Genomic DNA, 24264 nt, shown 5'->3' with positions numbered 1-24264 from the left:
GAGGGAGTGAATGAGTGAGTGAGTCTGAGTGAGAGAGAGACCGTCCTCTAGGATCAAGGAGAACAGGAGCAGAAAGAAGAGCTGGAGGAAGGCCCAGGAGACCAGCAGCTTGGGCATCCCTGCCCCCGTCCCCATGAGGGCAGAGGCTGACCTGGCCGAGGGCCGTGAGGGCGCAGGGCTGTGTCAGGGCCAGCCTGGAGTCCACCAGCCCGCCCGGCGGCGGCTCCTTCCCCGGGACGCTGTTGTAGTAGCTGTGCTCCACAGCCTCCTCCTCGTCCCCCCAGGCCGACTCCTCTGGCCCCGCCAGCCTGGGGGACAGACAGCAATGGCCATGGCACAGGCAGGGCCGAAGGGGGCTAAACCCTTACAGCTCGAGCTTCTGGGGGAGCAGGAAAGACCTGAGTTTGAATCCCAGCCCCCCGCCTGTCACTGAGGGTTCCCACCGGGAAACGCTTCTACAGCGAGTGACCAGGCCCATTACTTCCTCATCTCTAAAATGGAGTGTTGCACACATTTCCAAGCTGTAGCACAAAAGGCAGGACGTTGGCAACCCAGTCTCCACTCCTTTCCGCCCACCTCCGGCGCTGCCCGGCGGCAGAGTTTATACTCAGAACCAGGACACCGCCGGTCAGGGTGGCAACTCTCTGGGATCAGAGCGCCCCGCCCTGCGGCCCCGATGGCACTGGCTCCTCAGCAAGCACGGCCCGAGAGCCAGAGGGGCGCACCCTGCCTGGCCCACAATCGCTGCTGGGATAAATCACGGGGCAGCCTACGGAAGGCAGGGGCAGCTCCAGAGGCAGGCGAGGAGCCCGTCCCAGCTTCAGAGCGCGCCGAGGAATGTGCGTCAAGCACGCTGTCCCTGTGCACAAAGGGGTGAGTGTGAGCACACGTGACCGGCAGGGCTGGGAGCTCACGGGCCTGCACCTGCCCTCCCGCCGTGGGAGGAACGTGACTTTCTGATGATGAATAGAGACTTAACTACCTCCTGCTCCAAGGCCGGATGGCAAACCCCAGCCCAGGGCCAAATCCAGCTCACTGCCTAGATCTGTGTGTCCCTCGAGCTAAGAATGGGTGTTCAGTCTTTAAATCATCAAAGTTAAGTGTTTGAGAAAACATCCAGAGAATCATATTTTGCGACACGTGACATTCACACTTCAATGTCTATAAATAACGTGTTACCAGCACACAGACACGTTCCCCCCCTTTACACATCTTCCGCGGTGAGACAGAGGCCGTTCGCTGCCCTTTGCAGGAGCCGGCCGTGCGTCTGGAGGAGGGATGTTGGTTACGGCAGCAGGGCCGACAGCCTCAGGCACACGGGGGAGTCAGCTCGCTCAGTCCTCCCCAGTCCTGGGGGCGGGGATGCGTTTACCCGGGTGTTACAGCCGAGGAAACAGGATCCTCTGGCCGAGCCACATTCTCAGGGGACAGGGAGGGAGGGACAAGGGCAGGACGGAGGCTGAGGCCTGCAGGAGGTGGAGCCGGCTCTGCACCCGGACCCGGCCGATCACTGGGGGCATCCCCAGGGCATGGGGGAGGTGGGTCTGTTACCTTTCGGGGGGCAGTGCCACCTTGGGTGGGCTGTGCAGGTACTGCTTGAAGCGCAGCTCGAAGGCTTGGCCGACGGTGCTGATGACGCTCTGGGCCAGGCCCTCACAGCACTCCAGGATGTGGCAGGCTGCGGGGGCGTTGGTCATGCGGCCTCCAAGCCACACGGCCGTGCCCCCGGCCACAGGACCCCCACCGGCCTCCCGGGAGCCTCACCTCTCTGGTTGATGGGGTCCTTGGCGACGTAGGCCACGTAATCCGTCATGTCCTGGGGATGGGGAGGGGCCAGCTGGACTTGCTTGGGCCCCCCACCGGGATTCCCAGCCACCCACCCCAGCAATGCAGACAGATGGGGCAGTGGATGTGGGCACAGGGTACGTTAGGTGGGCTCTGGGGAAGGGCGAGAGGGTCTCGCGGCTGGAGGGGGCAGCGGGGCTGCAGGTCCACCCCCATCCCTGGCCTCACCGTGTCTCCGCCCGACGCGAAGGAGATGGACGGCATGTGGTGGTTGGCGATGACCTGTGGGGGCAGGAGGCACACGTGGTCATGGGGGCCCCACTTTGAGAGTAGGGGGCCCGGCAACTGTACCGGGGCCACAGCGAGGAAGGGGGCAGGGGCAGGGATGTGGGGATGGAGACGTCCCCTGGACAGGCACCCACTGCAGCCGGGTGCTGGGTCAGCCTAGACGACCGAGGCTGGGATGTGGAGGCCCCAGCAAGGATGGGACTAGGGCCCTAAGGGATGTGTGGGGCCCGCAGGAGGTCACAGGGGAATGTGTGTGACAGGACAAATCACCCCCACTGCAACACCACACATGCACCTGCCCAGACGCTCACGCACACACATCCCATGCCCCACGCACGTGCACACACACACACCCCCCCACACACCGAAGCAGCCGTGGGAGGGCTGCACCCACACTCCTGACTCCCTTGTCCACGTGCAAGGGCACCTGTGAGTGTATTTGCATGCTCGTCTGCATGCTCATTTGCATGCTTGTTTGTGTGCTTATTTGCACGCTCGTTTGCGTGTTCATCTGCATGCTCATTTGCGTGCTTGTGTGCTCATTTGCATGCTTCTTTGCATGCTCATTTGCGCGCTCATCTGCATGCTTGTTTGTGTGCTCATTTGCATGCTCATTTGCATGGTCCTGCTTCATTTGCTTCCCGTCACTCAGATCCCTCTAGGACCCAGTGAACCCCTACTACCAGCCACGTCCTGAGTCCTCCCTACAGAACAGCCACTCCTCAGCCCCCATAGGAACCCTCGAGGCTCTCCCCTGGCCAACCCCGGCCCAGCCAGGAGGGTCCGCTTGGAGCCTCAGTGTCCTGTCCGTAGGTGGTCAGGGGTCCATGCCTCGCAGGGTCAGGGCAGAGATGGAAACTGCATGGAAACAGCCCTCAGCCACCCCTGGCCAGCTCCATCCTTCTCTAGCCTCCTCCCTGGAGCCCCAGCTGACCCTCGCCGCCACCTGCTGCCCCAACGCCAGCCCAGGGCGCTGCCTTGCCCTGAACCCCTCACGATGACCCATGCTAACTTCTCTGACAGGGAGATGCCTCCTCTCTCAGCCAGACCTTGAGACCCCCTCCTCACCACCTCCCAGAGCCCTCCAGGAAGTCTCTTCCAGCACACAGAGCCCAGCACACGCTCAGGACACCCCTCGCCTGGCCTCGCAATGCCTCCCAGAATCTATTATTTCCTTCATTTCTGCAATTATGTTTTTTTGTTTTCCTGGTGTTTTGAGATGCTCTGTCACCCAGGCTGGAGTGCAGTGGTGCAATCTCGGCTCACTGCAACCTCCGCCTCCCGGGTTCACGCGATTCTCCTGCCTCAGCCTCCCGAGTAGCGGGGACTACAGGCGCCACGTCGCCCGGATAATCTTTGTATTTTTGGTAGAGTCGGGGTTTCTCCATGTTGCCCAGGCTGGTCTCGAACTCCTGACCTCAAGTGATCCGCCCGCCTCGGCCTCCCAGTGCTGGGATGACAGGTGTGGGCCGCTGAGCCCAGCCTGCAGCAATGATACTTCTGCTGTTTGTTTCCCCCTGAGGACTGGTAGCCGGGTTTATCCCCCTCCCCCAGGCACTGTGGTCGTTGGGGTGGACTACTCTCTGGGGTGGGGCGTCCTGGCCACTGCGGGGTGCTAAGCAGCGTCCCTGCCCCTACCCACTCCATGCCAGGAGCACCCCGGTGTCGGGACAGCTTGCCCAGGCAGGAGCCCCTGAGCTGAGCCCCTGAAGGCAGCGGCTGCACCCCCAGCTCCCGCTCAGCAGGGCCTCGGCTCATCTTTCCGGATAAACGCCACCTGCTGCCCGCCCCCAGCGCCCAGCCTGGCTTTGCCTCGGTGGGTCCTAGGACTCCTGGCCCCTCTGGGGCTCTGGGGACGCCAGGGGAGGAGGGCAGACCCACCTGGCGCGTGGCGGGCACAGAGAGGCTGAGGCCATCGGTGGAGATGTGGATGGAGATGCTCATGCCGGCGAAGCGAAGGTTGCTCTTGCCCAGGACGGACGCCAGGGCCTTGTTGGGGGCCTGAGTTGGGGACGGAGCACAGCGAGGGTGGCCATGGGTGGGGGCCGCCGAGGGTCTCCCAGGATGGCCGCAGCGTCCCCGCGGCTCCTGACTGCCCCACCGGCCCCACGAGAGGCCGCTAGCCTCACTCACCTTTTTCTTCCAGGATCCCCGGACGCCAGGCACAGCCTCGTGCAGCCGGTTGATGGCTTCCCTGGGGACGGGAGGAGGCGGCTTAGAGAGTGTGGTGGGGGCGGTCAGGGGGAGAGCTGGAGGGGGAAGGAGTCAGAGAGGGCGGGGGTCTGGGGAGGGGGCAGGAGCTCAGAGAAGGGCAGAGTCAGAGAGGGGAGAGGAAGGCAGAGAGGCAGGGGATGGGAGAGGGTGGGGGCTGGGGAACCTGGGGGAGGAGTGCCCAGCAGGACAGGTGCAGCCCACCCCGTCTGCATCCTTGCATCCGGCAGATGCCCGGCCCCCAGCTCCAGCCCCTCTACCACTGTCTCTTTCCAGGGGACCAGTGTGTCCCTGGCCTCGGCCCAATAGGAAGGCGGAGGTCAGATCTGAGGGTTGGACCAGCGAGCAGGAGGCCCTGAGCCTGAGCCCAGTCCCGTGTCCTGATCCCTTCTGCAGTGCCGGAGGAGTGACCTCTGCTCTGGAGGGCCCCTGAGTGGTGGCAGAAGCTGACCCACGAGAGCACCTCAAACCACTGGTCCCCAGGACAGGTCAGAAGTCTCCGGTGTCCTGCAGGGGCCTCGGAAATGTCGGCGTCATGTGGAGAAACCAGCCCCCCCGACCCAGGGCGCACAGGAATTTCCACGGCGCAGCCGCTGTGGAAAACAGCCTGCGGACTCCTCAAAAGCTTAAAAATTGTCCGGGCGCGGCGGCTCCCACCTGGCATCCCAGCACTTTGGGAGGCCGAGGCGGATGGATCACCTGAGGTCAGGAGTTCGAGACCAGACTGACCAACATGGAGAAACCCCGTCTCTACTAAAAATATAACAACTAGCTGGGCGTGGTGGCACGTGCCTGTAATCCCAGCTACTCAGGAAGGCTGAGGCAAGACAATTGCTTGAACCTGGAGACAGAGGTCGCAGTGAGCCAAGATCTCACCACCGCACACTCCAGCCTGGGTGACAGAGTGAGACTCCGTCTCGAAAAAAAAAAAAAAAAAAAAAAATAGGCCGGGCGCAGTGGCTCAAGCCTGTAATCCCAGCACTTTGGGAGGCTGAGACGGGAAGATCACGAGGTCAGGAGATCGAGACCATCCTGGCTAACACGGTGAAACCCCGTCTCTACTAAAAATACAAAAACTAGCTGGGCGAGGTGGCGGGCGCCTGTAGTCCCAGTTACTCGGGAGGCTGAGGCAGGAGAATGGCGTCAACCCGGGAGGCGGAGCTTGCAGTGAGCTGAGATCCGGCCACTGCACTCCAGCCTGGGCGGCAGAGCGAGACTCCGTCTCAAAAAAAAAAAAAAAAAAAATAGAAAAGAAAAAAAGAAAGAAAAGGAGCGAGGCTCTGACCCAGGCCACAGCGCGGATGCAGCTTGGGAAAGTCACGTTCAGTGAGAGACGCCAGACACAGGAGGCCACGCAGCGCGTGATCCTATTGCTATGAAATGTCCAGGACAGGCCGATCCCCAGAGACAGGGAGGGGTGGGTGGTGGTGCCGGGGCTGGGGAGGGGACGGGGTATTTCGGGGGTGATGAGGATGTTCGGAACCAGACAGTGGTGGTGGTCGTGTGACTCTGTGAAGCCCCTGCAAAGCCCACTGTAAGTGGGTGAATCGTTTGATGCGGGAATTACGTCTCACATGCGCACGTGTAAACTATCCCACGTAGGTTTTTTTAAGTCTATATGAATGGAATCAACCAGTTTTCAGAGAAAAAAAGGGTGTCGCTCTCCTCCCTGCTTAAGCCCGGGTCATATCCACAACCCCTGAGATTCCTTTCCAGACACCGCACAGCATCCTGAGGTCACCGTGCGGAAAACAGGGACACAGAGACGCTGTTGGGCCCTGGTCCCAGAGGGAACCCGCCAGGCCCTGCACCCCCCGCCGTGCGCAGACTTGCCCAGCACCCTGCGAGCGACCGGCATTCTTTCTATCTTAGAGGAAGACCGAGGCCTGCAGGGCTCAGTGATTGATGCCTGGCGTGGGGACAGGGCGGACACGTGGCGTGAAGTGGGAGGGAGGAAGCAGGGCACCGAGGCTGCGTCCTGGGGCCCCAGCACGGCTGTCGTGGAGCCCATCGCTGCCGCCCTGCAGCGCCTCACACAGCCCTACGCGGCCAGGGCAGGGTTGGAGGCTCACCTGGTCACCTGCGTGCGTGTGTTAAAGTCCAGGGAGCGCATGGAGCGGAGGACCTCGATGCAGCCCATGTACTGAGGGGAGAGAACAGGTGTCAGACGCCATCGGAACCCCCGCGGTGGAGCCACGTCCCTTTTCCCAGCAGCCCTTCGCCTCCTCGGCCACCCCTGGGGTCGAGCCCTTTCCTCTGCCCCTGGTGGCTCCGGGGCCTTCCTGCCTCCCCCACCTCAAGGCCTGGACACTGTCCCGAGAGCCGCCCCCTCGAACTCCAGGTTGCTGTTTCTCAGGGGCCTGGCGGCTCCCCCCGAGGCTCTACGGCGCTTGTTCCCTTAACTGTCTTGCCCTTGTCAGTCTCTTTCTGTTCAGCCAGCGCCTAAGCCAAGGAGTGTGAGGACACTGCGATCCTGAGCACTTCCCTATCTCCAGCGCCCAGCTCAGGGTCTGGCCAACAGTGGGGCGGACGTCCTGGCAGCCACAGATGCACACACTGCTGGCCTCGCCCTCCACAGGAAGTTTGCGGGCTCCCGGCCAAGACAGCCGTTTCCGTGAAAAGGGAATTCACCGTCTCAACGACTCTGATGATACTGAGGGACGAGAGGCGCAGAGGCGTCCCGCCGAGTCCCTGGCCTGCTTCAGTGCCGTGAAGGGTCGGGGAGCAGGGCCAGGAGGCGAAGGCCACAGCGTCCTTCCATCCCTGGCCCTTGCCGGTGGGAGGGGAAGGGGCACAGCCCACGTCATCTCTACGAAATGTCCTACAGAGGCAGCAAGAGGATGTGTGGGTGCCAGGGGTCAGGGAGTGAAGGCTGATGGGAACACGCTTCCTACTGGGGTCATGAGCAATTCTGGAATTAGACAAAAGGGGTGGTTGCACAATATTATGAATGTACTAGATGCTACTACTGAATTGTGAAAAATGCAACAAGCAAAATGATTAATAATGTTACGTGAAGTTCACCTCAGTTTTTTTAAGTGATCAACACACAAACACTTTGACCCTGAAACTCCATTTTTAGGACTTTACCCCACAGATACCTCAGCCTGAGGGCCTCTGAGGTGTGTACAGGTCACTGTGTGGGTTGGTCCAGGCGCTGCCCGTCTCCACGGCTCCATGTGCCTGGCGCAGGGCGAGCAAGGAGCAGAGACAGATGCGAGAATGCGGACAGGAAGCAGAGGCCACACCCCACACCTGGGCCGTGATGAGGGACAGGGGTTCATCCTGGGCCAGCTGGGGAGCCTGGGAGCACTTCAGCAGGGCATGGACTGAGAGGCCTCACCTCCTGTTGAATGGATGGATGATGGGTGGATGGACTGACAGACAGAGGATGGATGGATGAATGAAAGAATGGATGGAGGATGAACAGATGGCTGGGTGGGTGAATGGATGGATGGATGATGGGTGAGTGGATGGATAGATGGGTAGATGGATGGACAGGAATATGGACCATGAATGGATGGGTGGATGGATGGTTGGGTGGACAGGTGGATGGATGGGTGGGTGGGTGGGTGGATGAGTGGGTGGGTGGATGGGTGGGTGGATGAGTGGATGAATGGGTGGGTGGATGAATGGGTGGGTGGATGAGTGCGTGGGTGGATGAGTGGGTGGATGGGTGGGTGGGTGGATGGGTGGATGGGTGGGTGGATGGGTGGGTGGATGGATGGATGGGTGGGTGGTGGATGGTGGGTGGATGGTGGGTGGATGGATGGATGGTGGGTGGGTGGATGGGTGGGTGGATGGGTGGATGGATGGATGGGTGGGTGAATGGATGGGTGGGTGGATGAGTGGGTGGGTGGATGAGTGGGTGGATGGGTGGATGGGTGGGTGGATGGATGGGTGGTTGGGTGGATGGATGGATGGGTGGGTGGGTGGGTGGATGGATGGATGGATGGGTGATGGATGGATGGATGGATGAACAGATGAATGGATTCTAGGCATGTAATAGACAGGTCAGACCCTAAAGAAATTAGCCACGGTCCCTGTCCCTAACACAAGATTCCCCCACTGAGGAGGCAGCTTTGGTGGGATGCTGGCTGGTCAATGGCTGTCTTCTCTGAGGCAGAGCGTGTGCCTCTGGGGTGGTGTCTGCCTCGGTGTCTGGTGCTCCAGGGCCGTAGGGTGAGGGATTCTCATTCGCTTACCTGCCCCCTCAACACACAGCCCACTCCGGTTGTGTGGCTGAAACCCTGAGCTGTGCGGTGCGTGGGCCCTGTTGTGGGGACACAGCCTAGTACGCGGAGGAGGCAGGGGAGAAACCCTCTGTGGCCCACGGCAGCTCATGAGGGGAAATGCGCTATCCTGTTGGGCTGAGAATAGGGACTGCAAACTCAGATGCCCACAGCCTGCAGGATTAGCCGGGTAAACACACGAGGTAGGATGCAGTGCGGTAACAATACCCACACCTCGTTAATTCAGGATGCTCGTCACGTGGGAGGCTCTGCTGTGGACAGCAATGACCCCTGGGAAACAGAGGCCCAGGCGGGAGGGTGACTGACCGGCTGGGCCACACGCCCTGCAGAGCTGGGTCCTGAACCCACATCTCTGGGCTCCAGGATCTGCACTGTTCCCCCTGCATGATGGGAAGAGGTGGGGGCCTCGGCAAACGGCATGTTCCATGCTCCGGGGCCCTCGTGCTGACGGCCACGTGCTTTTTTTTTTTTTTTTTTCAGAGAGTTTCACTCTGTCGCCCAGGCTGGAGTGCAGTGGCCGGATCTCAGCTCACTGCAAGCTCTGCCTCCTGGGTTCAAGCCATTCTCCTGCCTCAGCCTCCCGAGTAGCTGGGACTACAGGCGCCAGCCACCTCGCCCGGCTAGTTTTTTGTATTTTTTAGTAGAAACGGGGTTTCACCATGTTAGCCAGGATGGTCTCGATCTCCTGACCTCGTGATCCGCCCGCCTCGGCCTCCCATAGTGCTGGGATGACAGGCGTGAGCCACCGTGCCCGGCCATGTGCTTTTTTTAAAAGAGACGGGAAATTCAGGGCTTTTCTGTGAAATTCCCCCAGTTCGTAAATATCGATGCTAGGTCTGAATGTCTGTGCCCCCCTCAAATCCCTCTGTGGAAACCAAAGCTCCACGGTGAGGGTATTTACAGCGGGGTCTTTGGGAGGCGAGGAGGTTATGGGGGCTCCACCCTCAGGACTGGGATCAGCGTCCTTACACAAGAGACGGCAGACAGAGCCCGGCCCTCCACCACGTGAGGACACAGGAGAACACGGCCCTCTGTGAAGAGGCCCTCACCAGACTCGGAATCTTCCGGTGCCTCGATCATGGCCCTCCCAGCCTCCAGAACCGTGAGAAATAAATTTCTAGACCTGGGACAGCAGCTCATGCCGGTAATCCCAGCACCTCAGGAGACCAAGGTGCGAGGCTCTCTCGAAGCCAGGAGTTCAAGACCAGCCTGGGCAATATAATGAGACCTCATCTCTACAAAAAAATAATTTTAAATTAGCTGGGCATGGTGAGGGTGGGCCTGTGGTCCCAGCTACTCAGGAGGCTGAGGTGGGAGGATGGCCTGAGCCCAGGAGGTCAAGGCTGCAGTGAGCTGTGAGGGCACCACTGCACTCCAGCCTGGGCGACAGACCAAGACCATGTCTCAAAAAACAAAAATGTTTAGGCCGGGTGCGGTGGCTCATACCTGTAATCTCAGCACTTTGGGAGGCCAAGGCAGGTGGATCACGAGGTCAGGAGTTTGAGACCAGCCTAGCCAACGTGGCGAAACCCTGACTCTACTAAAAATACAAAAATAAAAATAAAAATACAAAAATTAGCTGGGTGTGGTGGTGGGAGTGTGCAATCCCAGCTACTTGGGAGGCTGAGGCAGGAGAATCATTTGGACCTGGGAGGCGGAGGCTGCAGACAGCAGAGATCGCACCACCACACTCCAGCCTGGGTGACAGAGGGAGACACTGTCTCAAAAAAAAAAAACAAAGACAAGCACTGAGGGAGATTTGAAAAGACAGAGACACAGAAAGGAGGGGCCGTGTGAAGACAGAGGCAGACAGCGGAGGGGCCGTGTGCAGCCGAGGACCCCAGCGCCGGCCTGCAGGCACCAGACGCCGGAGGGCCTGGGACAGAGCCTCCCTCAGCGTCTCCTGCAGAAACCAGCCCTGCCCAATCTTGGCTCGGACTGTGGGCCCAGAACTGTGATAGAACAATTCTGTTTTTGTGTGTGTGTATTTTGTTTTTGGTTTGGTTTTGGTTTTGTTTGTTTTTTGAGATGGAGTCTCGCTCTGTCGCCCAGGCTGGAGTGCAGTGGCCGGATCTCAGCTCACTGCAACCTCCACCTCCCGGGTTCACGCCATTCTCCTGCCTCAGCCTCCCGAGTAGCTGGGATACAGGCGCCAGCCACCTCGCCCGGCTAGTTTTTTGTATTTTTTAGTAGAGACGGGGTTTCACCATGTCAGACAGGATGGTCTCGATCTCCTGACCTCGTGATCCGCCCGTCTCGGCCTCCCAAAGTGCTGGGATTACAGGCTTGAGCCACCGTGCCCGGGCCCGGCCTCTGTGTTTTAAGCCCCACAGTTTGTGGTGGTTTGTTGTGGTTTGTGGTGGTTTGTGGTGGCAGCCCTGGGACCCTCCCACAGAAGGCTGGGGGGAGCCCTGGCGGCTTCACATCCAACCTTCCCCTTTGCAAATTCAGAAACTGAGGCCCAGAGAGAAAGCATGACCCAGAACCCACCCTAGGAAGTTAAAGGAAGGCGCCACTGTACAAGTCAGTAAACTGAGACCCGGAGAGGGGAAGGGACCTGGCCGGCCTCACGCACGCAGCAGGCCAGGGCAGATGCAAGCCAAGGTCCCCGTGTCTGCATTCCCAGCCTGGGAGACCGTCCGAGTCTCCACCACGACCCCCCACCGCGGCCCACGTCACCACCGGGACCCCCCACCGCGGCCCACGTCACCGCCGGGACCCCCCACCGCGGCCCACGTCACCCTCCAGGACCCCCCACCGCGGCCCACGTCACCCTCCAGGCCCCCCACCACGGCCCACGTCACCGCCGGGACCCCCCACCGCGGCCCACGTCACCCTCCAGGACCCCCCACCACGGCCCACGTCACCGTCGGGACCCCCACCACGCCCACGTCACCCTCCAGGACCCCCCACCGCGGCCCACGTCACCGCCGGGACCCCCCACCGCGGCCCACGTCACCGCCGGGACCCCCCACCGCGGCCCACGTCACCCTCCAGGACCCCCCACCGCGGCCCACGTCACCGTCGGGACCCACCTCATAGGCTTTGCCATGGTCCGTATGGATGTCATTTACTTGATATTTTCCTTTTAAATAAACTCCACTTACAAACATAACCGCGTTTACTTTTTAAGGGAAATTGCAGGAAACAAAACATGTATCAGCAGATGAAAGGATAAATCCCGTGGGGTCCATCCACACGCGGGAACGCGACCCAGACGTGAAAGGAGCGAGGCTCCGGTAGGGGCCACAGCACACACTGGGAGGACGCCACTCTCCGTGAGAGACGCCAGACGCGAAAGGCCACACAGCGTGTGATCCCATTTCTATGACATGTCCAGGACAGGCCGATCCACAGGGGCAGGGAGGGGACGCGTGGGCGCCGGGGCTGGGCAGGGGGCGGAGGGGAGGGATGGCCAAGGGCGGGCAATAAGTTTCCATTTTGCGTGATGGGAGCGTCCTGGAACTAGACACTGGTGAGGGTTGCACAACCCTGTGGGCTGCACTCAATCCACTGAACTGCACAGTTTAAACGGGTAAGGATTAGGATATGTGAATTATATCTGCATTTTTTTTTTATTTTTTTGAGACGGAGTCTCGCTCTGTCGCCCAGGCTGGAGTGCAGTGGCCAGATCTCAGCTCACTGCAAGCTCCGCCTCCAGGGTTCACGCCATTCTCCTGCCTCAGCCTCCGGAGTAGCTGGGACTACAGGCGCCCGCCACCTCGCCCGGCTAGTTTTTTGTATTTTAGTAGAGACGGGGTTTCACCGTGTTAGCCAGGATGGTCTCGATCTCCTGACCTCGTGATCCGCCCGTCTCGGCCTCCCAAAGTGCTGGGATTACAGGCTTGAGCCACCGAGCCCGGCCTATATCTGCATTTTTTAAAATTTGCATGAGAACCAGGCACGATAGCTCACGTCTGTCATCCCAGCACTTTGGGAGGCCGAGGCAGGCAGATCACCTGAGGTCAGGAGTTCTAAAACCAGACTGACCAACATGGTGAAATCCTGTCTCTACTAAAAATACAAAATTAGCTGGGCATGTTGGCTTATGCCTGTAATCCCAGCTACTCCGGAGGCTGAGGCAGGAGAATCACTTGAATCTGGGAGGCAGAATTTGCAGTGAGCCAAGATCACACCATTGCACTCCGGCCTGGGCAACGAGAACAAAACTCCATCTCAAAACAAATTAAAAAATCATATGAGGAAAAGAGGAAACCACACTGAAACCGTAACTCCCTGGTTTTCCATTAAAATAAACGTAGTAGGCCGGGCGTGGTGGCTCAAGCCTGTAATCCCAGCACTTTGGGAGGCCGAGACGGGCGGATCACGAGGTCAGGAGATCGAGACCATCCTGGTGAACATGGTGAAACCCCATCTCTACTAAAAATACAAAAAACTATCCGGGCGAGGTGGCGGGCGCCTGTAGTCCCAGCTACTTGGGAGGCTGAGGCAGGAGAATGGCGTAAACCCGGGAGGCGGAGCTTGCAGTGAGCTGAGATCCGGCCACTGCACTCCAGCCTGGGCGACAGAGCGAGACTCCGTCTCAACAAAAATAAATAAATAAATAAATATTAAAAAAAATAAACGTACTAATAAGATGAAAAGTCTCCGTTCACACAAGAACCTTAAGGTTTTGCTAAAACAAGTACGTGAAGGTTTGCTGGGCGCTGGGAACCAGGATGTCCGCACGGTCTCCATGTCTGTCTCCCCAGATCACGTTCCAGGGCAGAAAGACCAGATGCCGGGGCGAGGGCTGGGGAGGCCGCAGGCAGCCCTCCGCCGAAAACGTGCACGGCCTGGCCTGCGAGTGGCTCCCGGGGCGTGTGCTGCGGCGTCCCCATGCACCTGTCCCCCAACTCCACCGGTCCCCACAGATCTTCCTAATTATAAGGGAAACAAACAGCAGCTTCACTGGGGAGAAACGTCACGTTCACCAAGTACATTAATTTCCCAGGGCTGCCGTGAGCGAGGGCCACACACAGGGGCCACAGGAGCTGATCCAGCCGGGAGTCTGAGGTCAAGGTGTGGGCAGGGCCTCGCTCCCTCCGAAGCCCCGGGGGAGGGTCCTTCCTGCCTCTTTCAGCTTCTGGGGGCTCCCGGCGTCCTTGGCTTGTGGCTGTGTTACTCCAGTCTCTGCCTCCTTCTCCACACAGCTGTCTCCTTGTGTGTTTCTGTGCAAATTTCCCTCCTCTCAGAGGACACAAGCCATGGCATTTAGGCCCCACCCTACTCCAGTAACTCCAGTGTGCCCTCATCTTAACGTCTGCAAAGGCCCTTTTCCAAATCAGGTTCCATTCTGAGGTTGGAGGTGGACCCAGGACACCAGGTCGTCAAAGTCTCCAGCACCAGTATCAGGACAAACCAGCACCGGGCGTCCTCCTGACATCATGGGCTGGAAGACACAGCCCCCCGTGCTTCCTGCCAAAAACAACCTCAACCGGATCGCAGGCAGACACCAGGCAGATACAAACAGGGACGGCCGGCGTGCACTCTTCAACACTCCCGGCTCCCCGGGACCGAACAACTGCGAGGCCAGAGGCGGTTAAAGAGACAGGACGGACGGGGCACGGTGGCTCACGCCTCTAATCCCAGAACTGTGGGAGGCCGAGGTGGACAGACAGCTTGAGCTCAGGAGTTCAAGAGCAGCCTGGGCAACATGGCGAAACTCCGTCTCCACAAAAAAAAACACAAAAATGAGCCGGGCGTGGTGGTGCACGCCTGTAATCTCGCCTACTCAGGAGGCTGAGGCAGGAGAATCGCTTGACCCCAGGAGGCGGAGGTTGCAGTGAGCCGAGGTGGAGCCATTGTCCTCCAGCCTGGGTGACAGAGCAAGACTCCATCTTTAAAAAATAAATAAAAATAAATAAAAATTAGCCGGGCGTGGTGGCACACCTGTAATCCCCGCAGCTTGGGAGGCTGAGGTGGGAGGATCGCTTGGACCCAGGAGGCGGAGGCTGCAGTGAGCTGAGATGGGACCAGTGCACTCCAGCCTGGGTGATCCTGAGTGAGGTCCTGTCGCAAAAACAGAAAAAAAAAAAAAAGGCAGGATGGCTAAATGCCACGTGGGATGGGAAAATACAGGTCGCTCTGGCACTGTTGGGAAAATCGGTCACATTGGCATCCACACTGAACATGCGATCTCAGGATTGTAAGGGTGCATTTCCTGACTTTGTTCATCGTACCATAGCTACGTTAGAGAACATCCTTGTCCTTAGAGCATACACCCTAGTGTGTTTGACGGTAGAGGGGTATCACGGCTGCAAACTTTCTCAATTGTTCATCAGTAATGATGACAGTAATAATCATGGTTTATACAGCGGGAGGCTGAGGCAGGAGAATCGCCTGGACCCTGGAGGCGGAGGTTGCGATGAGCCGAGATCGCGCCGCTGCGCTCCAGCCTGGGCAACAAGAGTGAAACTGCGTCTACAGTAATGATAATAGTAATTTATACAGACAGAATGAATGAGGCAAGACGTTAATAATCGGCGGATCTAGGTGAATGACACACAGGGAGTCTGTAACTTTTCATCTTGCTAGAATTTCCAACTTACAAAACCTGTATGGATCCTACTGTTCTTATTTCTTTTATCTATGGTTGAAACCATTTAAAGGTAAATTTCTTTGATGCCCTGCACCACGCTGACCAGTGCCGCCCTCCGGCCCGGCCACAGCCCACATCAGTGCCCCCGGCTGTGGCTTTCCACAGGGGTGAGGGGTGAGTGCTGCCCTGGGGGTGCCGCAGAAACCTGGGGCACTGTGGGCCGTCGTCGCCAGGCGGGGCAGCCAGCGCTACAGGACGGGGGGGGCGGAACCTCACAATGACACCAAACTGTCCCCAGCGCCTCGGAGCGTCCTCCAGGCAGTGTGTGGGGAAAGCCTTCCATGACTGCCACGCCTCCAACCTAACTCCACGTGACCTGTAACGCCAGAGACTGGCGCGCTTCTGTGTGCTTGCTTTTTTTATGGTGGTAAAACACACGTAATATACAATTTAGGGTTTTAACCATCTTGGAGTGCAGGGTTCAGTGGCACTCGGCACATTCCCGTAGCTGTGCAGCCACCACCGTCTCTCTAGAACGTCCATATCTTCCCAGACTCCAACTCCAACCCCGTCATTCACTCCCCGTCCCCTCCCCAGCCCCATCCTACTTTCTGTCTCTGTGAATCTGATGGCTCTGGGGACCTCCGATGGGTGGAATTGCACAGAGCTTGTCCTTCTGTGTCTGGAGTCTCACTGAGTGAGGCGTCCTCAGGGTCCGTCCGTGCCGTGGCCTGGGTCAGAGCCTCATTCCTTTTCTTGGCCGTGTTGTATTTCAGCGTGTGGATGGCCACGCCGTGTTGATCCACTCATGCCTGGTTCACAGCCCTATTTCTTTCCTTGGCCATGTCATGTCATATTTCAGCGTGTGGCTAGCCACGCCGTGGCCTGGTCGTATCTCAGTGTGTGGATGGCCACGCCGTGGCCTGGTCGTATCTCAGCGTGTGGATGGCCACGCCGTGGCCTGGTCGTATCTCAGCGTGTGGATGGCCACGCCGTGGCCTGGTCGTATCTCAGCGTGTGGATGGCCACACCGTGGCCTGGTCGTATCTCAGCGTGTGGATGGCCACGCCGTGGCCTGGTCGTATCTCAGCGTGTGGATGGCCACGCCGTGGCCTGGTCGTATCTCAGCGTGTGGATGGCCACGCCGTGCTGATCCAGCCACGCCGTGTTGATCCACTCATCCATCAACAGACGCCCGAGCTGTTTCCACCTTTGGGCTGTTGAGAGTTGTGCTGCTGTGGCCGTGAGTGCACAAAGACCCCTTCAAGTCCCCGCTCTCCATTTCTGGGGGGCATATATCCAAGAAGTGAAATTGCTGCATCATATGGTAATTCTGTTTAACTTTTTGGCATTTGTTTGTTTGTTTGTTTTGAGACACAGTCTCATTTGGTCGCCCAGGCTAGAGTGCAGTGATGTGATCTCAGCTCACTGAAACCTCTGCCTCCTGGGTTCAAGCAATTCTCCTGCCTCAGCCTCCCGAGTAGCTGTGATGACAGCTGCCTGCCCATCACACCCGGCTAATGTTTGTATTTTCAGTAGAGACGGGGTTTCACCATGTTGGCCAGGCTGGTCTCAAGCTCCTGACCTCAGGTGATCCACCCGCCTCGGCCTCCCAAAGTGCTGGGGTTCCGGGCGTGAGCCTCCGTGCCTGGCAGCATCGTTTCAATACACGTTGGACGTCACGGACTTTCATACACGTGGGACTGAAACAGCCGTTGGCAACGTTAGAAGCCACATCATCCGCCTGACTCTGGCCGTGGTGTCGGAGCTGCAGAACCACAGCACCTGCCCCGTCTGTGGCTGCTCCAGGAAGCGCGGCGGACCCTACACATTTACAGGCTGAAACATATTTCAAGTTACTAGGAATGGTCGCCATTGTGTTTCTCCGTTTCGTTGCCGTTGAAGCATCGTACTGACTTGGGGGGAATCCGTGTGCGGGTGGGTGCCACAGGCACACTTGGGTTTCATTTCAGGAGTGAAGGGTCACAAAATACTTGCTGTAAACAATGGCAGTTGATCAGCAGGACGGCCACACGCAGCTTCAGCTGGTGGATCTCAGACCTGAGTGTGAGTCACCTGGAGGACTCGCAAAATGCAGATACCCGGGCCGCCCCCCAGAGTCTCTGACCCAGCAGGTCTGGGGTGAGGCCCGAGAATCAGCATTTGCAACAGGTTCCCAGATGCCGCTGGTCTTTAAGCCAATTTGGTGGCCCCATTCCCCTCCATGAACGAAGGGTTTGCCATTTCCAGCCAATGGGGGGAGGGAGAACGGCCGGAGTCTCTCACAAAGAGCCCAGGAAGGGACGACCTCTGCTCCCAGGGGACGTGGCCGGGTCCCGGCGATGCCAGGAGCCGTGGCCACTATCTTCTGACCCCGAAGTTTGCCAAGCCAGCATGCTGAGGACGGCAGCACAGAAAGCCTGGAGAGGCTGTGGTCGCACCACCCTGAAAACACCCGATGCCGTCCGGCCTTGGAAACTGAGCAGGGTCGGGCCTGGCTGGTACTTGGATGGGAGAAGGACAGAAAGAATCCAGATATGGGTTCTTTGTTTTCAGAAACAAAACCTGAGTTTTGTTTCTGAGGCAGGGTCTTGCTCTGTCACCCAGGCTGGAGGGCAGTGGTACGACCTTGGCTGACTGCAGCCTCGAATTCTCGGGCTCACGTGATCCCTTCGGTGCCCAGCGGCTCCAAGTAAGGTCTGTGGTGACGGCCCCGAAGGTATCACAAGTGCTGTGACCCAGGGGAGGCTCTCGGGCTCTCAGGCAGCTCTTCGACCTGCTGTGCCTCAGCCGCCTCAACTATAAAATGGTTGGACGCTCCAGGGTTGTGGGGAGAATGGAACCAGGGCTCCACGGAACTCTGAACACCGCGCAGGACTCTGCGTGAGCCTCAGCGCCCGAGGTCCTGCATTTGCAACAATGCAGCCCACGGCACTCGGACACGGAGCCCACGCCGCTGCCGGCCCAGCGTCCAACTTCTCGCCCGCACACCGGGATCGCTGCAGGGTTCTGTGGGGGTTCTGTGATGCCCGGTGAGTGGCCCAGTCCACCCACTCCCTCTTGCTGCTGTCACCAATTACCACAAATTAAGTGGCTCAAAACAACACAAGCTAATCCGCTTAGGTTAGAGATCAGAAGTCTAAAATCAAGGTGTGGGCGGAGTTGGTCCCTAATCTGCTCTGCCTTTCCCAGCGACCGAGGCACCCACATCCCTCCGCTGGGGGCTCCTTCCTCCCCGTCTGCAGCCACAGCGCAGCCTCTTCCGGTCTCTCTCCGACTCTCATCCCCCGCTGCGAGGACACTGGGCCCCCACATCATCCCGTCTCAGGGTCCTTCACTCAATCCCACTGGCAGGTCCCCTGTCGCTGTGTGAGGGGCACCTTTGCAGAATCCGAGGGCTGGATGCGGACACTGGGGGCTGTTGCTGTGCCTCACACAGGTGCGTACATGATGTGTGCTCTCAGAATGTTCTGTCTGGCTCCCACAGGAGGACCCTCAGCCCTGGGTTCTGGTCCTACTTTTCACTGCATAACCTCAGACACAGCTCCGCCTCTCTGTGCCTCAGTTTCCCTCCGCGCACAGGGGCCCCTCCAGCATGGAAGAGCCCTGAAGGCCTGAGCTATGGGCCGCAGCCCCTGGGTGACGGGGCTTGGCTGTCCTCAACTCAGGTTTCCTTGGGACCAGGAGGGACTGGCTGTCCCTGTGCCTGCCATGACGTAGGTGACGGGGGACAGGGCTCCCAGGGGACAGCACTGGGGGCTGAGGCCTGTCAAGCTCCCTAGGGTTGGGGCCCCTCGTCCATGAGCAACTCCTCTGGGTTCCAACACAGGTTCATTGTCCACTTCTCCCCTGGCCTAGGTCCCCTGACCTGGGCCACTGCCGTCTGTCACAGCCTCCTCCCAGGTCTCTGCTGCCCTTCCAGACCCTCCTCCCTCAGCACCACTTCCACAAGGTCCCCCAGGGGCCTTCAAAACTGCACACTCTGCACTGCCCCCCTACTTAAAACCACCCCCAGTCCTCACCACAGCCCACAGAGAGAGCCCTCCTCCCTCTCCAGCTCCAGCCTTGCGGCTCTCCTTGCAGTGATGTGCACGCGCCAGGTCTGCTCCTACTGTGCCTTTGCACCTGCTGTGCCCCACCTACAACTCTGTCTGCAATCCCCACAGCTTCCGGCCTTTGCACCTGCTGTGTCCCGCCTAGAACTCTGTCTGCAATCCCCATGGCTTTGGGCCTTTGCACCTGCTGTGTCCCCGCCTGAAACTCTGTCTGCAATCCCAACGGCCGCGGCTTCCATGGCTCAGGTCTCAGCTTCAACGTCGCCTCCTGGGAGGGGCAGCCACCCAGCCTCCCGCTCCAACATCACACGACTTTTTATCTCTGCAGAGCTGCTACCAGAACCTATTCCCTCATCTGTTTGTCCTCTTCTGATTTACCGACCGGGTCTCCCACTGGAATCTAAGCCCCTTGAGAGCAGAACGAGGTCTCTCATTGTCCACTCCCGTGTGCCCGGCAGGGGCAGCGGATGCTACGTATTTCCTGCACTGACGGGAAGCAGCACAATGACCACCCAACACCCCGAGCCCCAACAACCCCGGTGTCTGAATCCCGAACATTCTAAATCCCACATCCACGGCCCATGGCCCGACGTGACTGGCCCGATGGGATGTGGCGTGAAGGGAGCACCCGCGTCCTCCGTGGAACACACTCGCCGGCGGCGTTAAACCCGCAGGACCAACTGCCGGGGGAGGGCGGGGCTGGCCAGATGCCACCGGGGAGAACAGACCCGTCTGGGCCTGGCATCTGCACGGACCCGGGGGAGGCGGAGTCGGGTCCCGGGGAGGCGGAAGCAGGTCCGGGGGAGGCGGAATCGGATCCCGGGGAGGCGGAAACGGGTCCCGGGGAGGAGGAAGCAGGTCCGGGGGAGGCGGAATCGGATCCCGGGGAGGAGGAAGCGGGTCCCGGGGAGGCGGAAACGGGTCCCGGGGAGGAGGAAGCAGGTTTGGGGAGGAGGAAGAGGGTTCCGGGGAGACGGAAGCGGGTCCCATGGAGGAGGAAGTGGGTCCCGGGGAGGCGGAAGCGGGTCCCGGGGAGGAGGAAGCGGGTCCCGGGGAAGAAGAAGCGGGTTCGGGAGAGGCGGAAGCGGGTCCTGGGGAGGAGGAAGCAGGTTCGGGGAGGAGGAAGCGGGTTCCAGGGAGACGGAAGCGGGTCCCATGGAGGAGGAAGCGGGTCCCGGGGAGGAGGAGGCAGGTTCGGGGAGGAGGAAGCGGGTCCCAAGGAGGCGGAAGCGGGCCCCGGGGAGGCGGAAACGGGTCCTGGGGAGGAGGAAGCGGGTCCCGGGGAGGCAGAAGCGGGTTGTACGCCGCAGGCCGAGGGCTCCTGAGGCTGACAATCCCAGGCCCCCAGACCACATGTGGGGACGGAGGTTTCGCAGCCAGCTTCTGGGGACTCCCGCAGGTTTTGGTGGGCCCTGGCGTGAGACCCCGTGGCCCCCACCTCTGCCTCTGTCTCCTCATGGCCAGCTCCTCTGTACGTCTGAGTCTAAATTTCCTTCTCCTTACAAAGATCCACCCTGATCCAGCCAGGCCTCATCTTAACTAGATTACATCCGCAAGGACCCCATTTCCAAATAAGGTCAGACTCCTATGGTACATGAATCGTAGGAGAGACCCCACTGAACCCAGCGTAGGGAGAGGGACCCCACTGAACCCAGCGCAGGGGGAGGGACCCCACTGAACCCAGTGCAGGGGGAGGGACCCCACTGAACCCAGCGTAGGGGGAGGGACCCCACTAAACTCAGTGTAAGGGAAGGACCCCAATGAACCCAGCGCAGGGGGAGGGACCCCACTGAACCCAGCGCAGGGGGAGGGACCCCACTGAACCCAGCACAGGGGGAGGGACCCCACTGAACCCAGCGCAGGGGGAGGGACCCCACTGAACCCAGCGTAGGGGGAGGGACCCCACTGAACCCAGCGCAGGGGGAGGGACCCCACTGAACCCAGCGTAGGGAGAGGGACCCCACTGAACCCAGCGTAGGGGGAGGGACCCCACTGAACTCAGTGTAAGGGAAGGACCCCAATGAACCCAGCGCAGGGGGAGGGACCCCACTGAACCCAGCGCAGGGGGAGGGACCCCACTGAACCCAGCACAGGGGGAGGGACCCCACTGAACCCAGCGCAGGGGGAGGGACCCCACTGAACCCAGCGTAGGGGGAGGGACCCTACTGAACTCAGTGTCCAGAAAAGCAAAGACACAACCCAATGGGAGCACAGGCTCATGTTTCTGGCTGCAGAGGCCAGCTGGGAGCGGGGAGCACTGCCCCACCAGCAGGGGCGTGCGGGAATGGCCATTCATTTTCCCAGACACCATAATGACTGCAGCTGTAGGACAGCCGCTCTCTCAAAAGACGGGGGACTATGCAAGGCCCTGCCACCCCTGCAGGTGACTTCACACGGTTTATCAAAAACCACAGAGGGGGCAGACCCATCAGCAGAGGTGAAGGTTACAGTCTTAGGTGGAGGCGCGCTGTGTCCACGCGACCGACTTCCCCATGTATTTGAAAAGGTTCATTTATCATAAGATCCAGGATAAACAAAGGCCGCTTCTTTGGCCACCCTGGAAGTCCCTGCAGCCTCCCATCTGGAATCCTGGGGTCTGTCCCGGCGCCAGCCCCCTTCCAAACACCCCTTCCCGCACCCCCACTGCAGGCCAGGGTCTCGGGGCCCCGTCTGTCATCCGTGAACAGCTGTCCAGGGGGCTCCGGTGGCAGAGACACCCCAGCCGCTCGCCACTCTCGGCCTTGTCCGCCCAATCCGAGTGGGGGGCGGTGCACCCGCGCATGCGCGCCCCTCCCCCGCCGCCCTCTCCCCGCCCCTCCCCACGTGACGCCGTGGGAACCCGGACCCCAGCGCCTCCGGGTGGGGGCAGCCGCCGGGCGCCGGCTGGAGATGGGGGTCCGGGGTGGCGGGAGAGCAGGAAGGATGGGGAGGGGGCACCTGGCTCGCAGGGTCCGGGGGGTCCCGGAGGAAAGGGTGGGGGAGGGGAGGCCGCCGCGAACGGGCTGCCGGCAGGGGGGTGGAGGGGACTCACCCGCACGACGTAGGAGACCCCAGGCCCCAGGACCCTGGCGTCGGGGTGTAGCCAGCCGTGCGCGGGCTTGTGGATGAAGCTGCCCTTCCGGATCCACTCGGCGGCGGCGGCGGCATCCCCGGACCCGGCCGCCCCCCGCGCGCCCCGCGGCCCCCGCGCCCCCGCGCCCCGACAGCGGCTGAGCGCGGGCAGGGGACAGGGCGCCGCGCAGCGGGGCTCGCAGGCGCCCAGGACAGCGGCCGCCAGCGCCGGGACGCCCCCCGGGCCCGCCGGCTCGGACTGGGGGTCCGCGCCCCCCGAGGTCCCAGCCGCCCGCGCCGCCGCCGGGCCGCGGCCCAGGAAGCCGCTCGGGGCCGCGAACTTCCACTGCGGCATTCGGGGCAGCAGCGCGCAGAAGGTGGTGGGCGCCTCGGGCTCGGGGGGCGCGGGGGGCGCCGGGGGCGCGCGCCCGCCCGGACCCTGCGTCATGGCCGCGGCCGCCCGACGGAGCCCGACCGGGCGCTGCGCCTGGCGCGGAGGAGGCCCTCCCGCTCCGCCCGCTCCCTCCCGCCCCCGGCCCGGTGATGTCATCCGCCCGGCCCAGCGCGCAGCCGCGGGGGGCTGCGCCCCTGGGACCCCGGCCCTCCTCGTCCCGGCGCCTGGCCGCGAGGCTGGGGAAACTGAGGCCCTCTGAGAACACTGGGCGCTGGCCTGGAACCCGCAGCCAAGGCGGGACGGGGCTTTGAACCCAGAACCCCGTCAGCGACCCTCCCCAGTGCGCCTCCCACCCCCGCCCGCCGCCCAAGTTCCCAGAAGGACCGAGCTGGAGAGGCTTAGAAATCACCTCCCTTCTTTCCCGTTGACTAAGGGGGAAACTGAGGCCCGGGGAGGCGTGGCCAGGGAAAAGAGAACCCCAGACCTAAAGGTCGGCCCCTCCCTCTCCGCTGTTCCAGCTAGAGGATACCTCAGGGTCACCCCTATTTCCTAGTGGGGAAACTGAGGTCCGGGGAGGGGAAGGGGCGCGGCCGAGGGCGCACAGCGGAGGCTCAGACCCAGGAGTGCCGGCTCTGGGCCGGGGGTGCCAGGAGCGGAGCTGGGCCCCTGCTCTGCGGCCTGTCCCGACCTCAGTTTCTCCGGCTGTAACCCAGGGGAGCGGGCTGGAGGGTCCGGCCCTTCCTCTCTCACTTCTGGGGAGCCCAGTCCTGCACCAGCTCATCTGAGCTCTGGGCCCCAGCCTCCCAGGCCGGCCGCCCCGTCCCCAGCCTCAGCCTCTCCGAGACCGGCCGCACCTTCCCTCAAGGGTCGGTTCCTTCTGCACCAGAAAACGGGGTGTCACTGTCACCCCGGGACCCAGCCTCCTGGCCCGACTTGGCCGCAGCACCCTAGCCTCTGCTCCGCCCCAAGCAGGGCTGATTGCCGGAACAAAGGGAGGGGCCGGGACGCGCCGGCAGGTGGCGGGGGGGGGGGGGGGGGGGGGGGGCGGGGGGGGCGAGGCCGCCGGAGCCTGATCGATAAATCAGAGGATGAGGTCACAGCCGGCGCCGCCCGCGGGGCCGGGAGGTGGGGGAGGGGAGGGAGGCGCGCGCGGCCGCGATTGGCCGTGTCTGCCCGGGCGCGCGTCGGGCTCGGATCGCCCCTGCGCGTCCGCGGGAGGAGCGGATCGTGGGCGCGATTGGTCGGGGTCGAGCCGCGGCTGGACCTGCGCGCGGTGTGTGTGTGGCGTGCCGGGGGGACGCTGTGTCTGGGTGCGTGTCCAGGCATGTGCAGGGGATCCAGGCTTCAGGGTCCTGGGGTGTGTTCACCTAGTGGGTGAAGGATGGCTCAGGTTTGGCGGCCCCAGGCTGAGGGCTGTAGGATGAAGAGAGGGCGGCCCCACCACCCCTGCTCTGTGCCCCGCATGCCTCCCAGGCGGCATCCCTCAGAGAGGTCCCGGGGCAGCGTCCGACCCTCCCAAGCTCCGGGATTAGGGTCCTTTTGGACGGGAGGTTTGTAGGGTGGTCCCGGTGCCATCCTTCCCTGGCACACAGAGGGCTCAGTCACAGGGCACTACCAGTGTGTTTCCTTCCTGTTCCTAGGAGACAGTGGCAGGAACTGAGTCCAACGTCCAGGTTTCAAATCCTG

At 61.0% G+C, this 24264-nt stretch overlaps 1 protein-coding gene across 2 annotated transcripts in view; it reads right to left on the bottom strand.

Annotated features, from left to right (window-relative positions):
• SHC2 (SHC adaptor protein 2) overlaps positions 1 to 22704 on the bottom strand; it is a 36770-nt gene extending 14066 nt beyond the window's left edge. For both annotated transcript variants that reach the window (XM_033196839.1, XM_033196840.1), the window contains exons 1-8: positions 22165 to 22704; positions 6357 to 6427; positions 4207 to 4267; positions 3955 to 4074; positions 2014 to 2067; positions 1765 to 1816; positions 1552 to 1678; positions 152 to 308 (exon numbers count right to left, since the gene is read on the bottom strand). In XM_033196839.1, the coding sequence (XP_033052730.1) occupies positions 152 to 308; positions 1552 to 1678; positions 1765 to 1816; positions 2014 to 2067; positions 3955 to 4074; positions 4207 to 4267; positions 6357 to 6427; positions 22165 to 22632 (1110 nt within the window). In that variant the 5' untranslated portion in view covers positions 22633 to 22704. The remainder of the gene's footprint in view (positions 1 to 151; positions 309 to 1551; positions 1679 to 1764; positions 1817 to 2013; positions 2068 to 3954; positions 4075 to 4206; positions 4268 to 6356; positions 6428 to 22164) is intronic.
• Between the last annotated feature and the right edge of the window lie 1560 nt (positions 22705 to 24264).

Source organism: Trachypithecus francoisi, unplaced genomic scaffold (genome assembly GCF_009764315.1).
Source record: "Trachypithecus francoisi isolate TF-2019V2 unplaced genomic scaffold, Tfra_2.0 Lachesis_group5, whole genome shotgun sequence".
Taxonomy (NCBI): Eukaryota; Metazoa; Chordata; class Mammalia; order Primates; family Cercopithecidae; genus Trachypithecus; species Trachypithecus francoisi.
The sequence above is the reverse complement of the archived record's forward strand: the minus strand, read 5'-3'. Positions and strand labels throughout refer to the sequence as shown.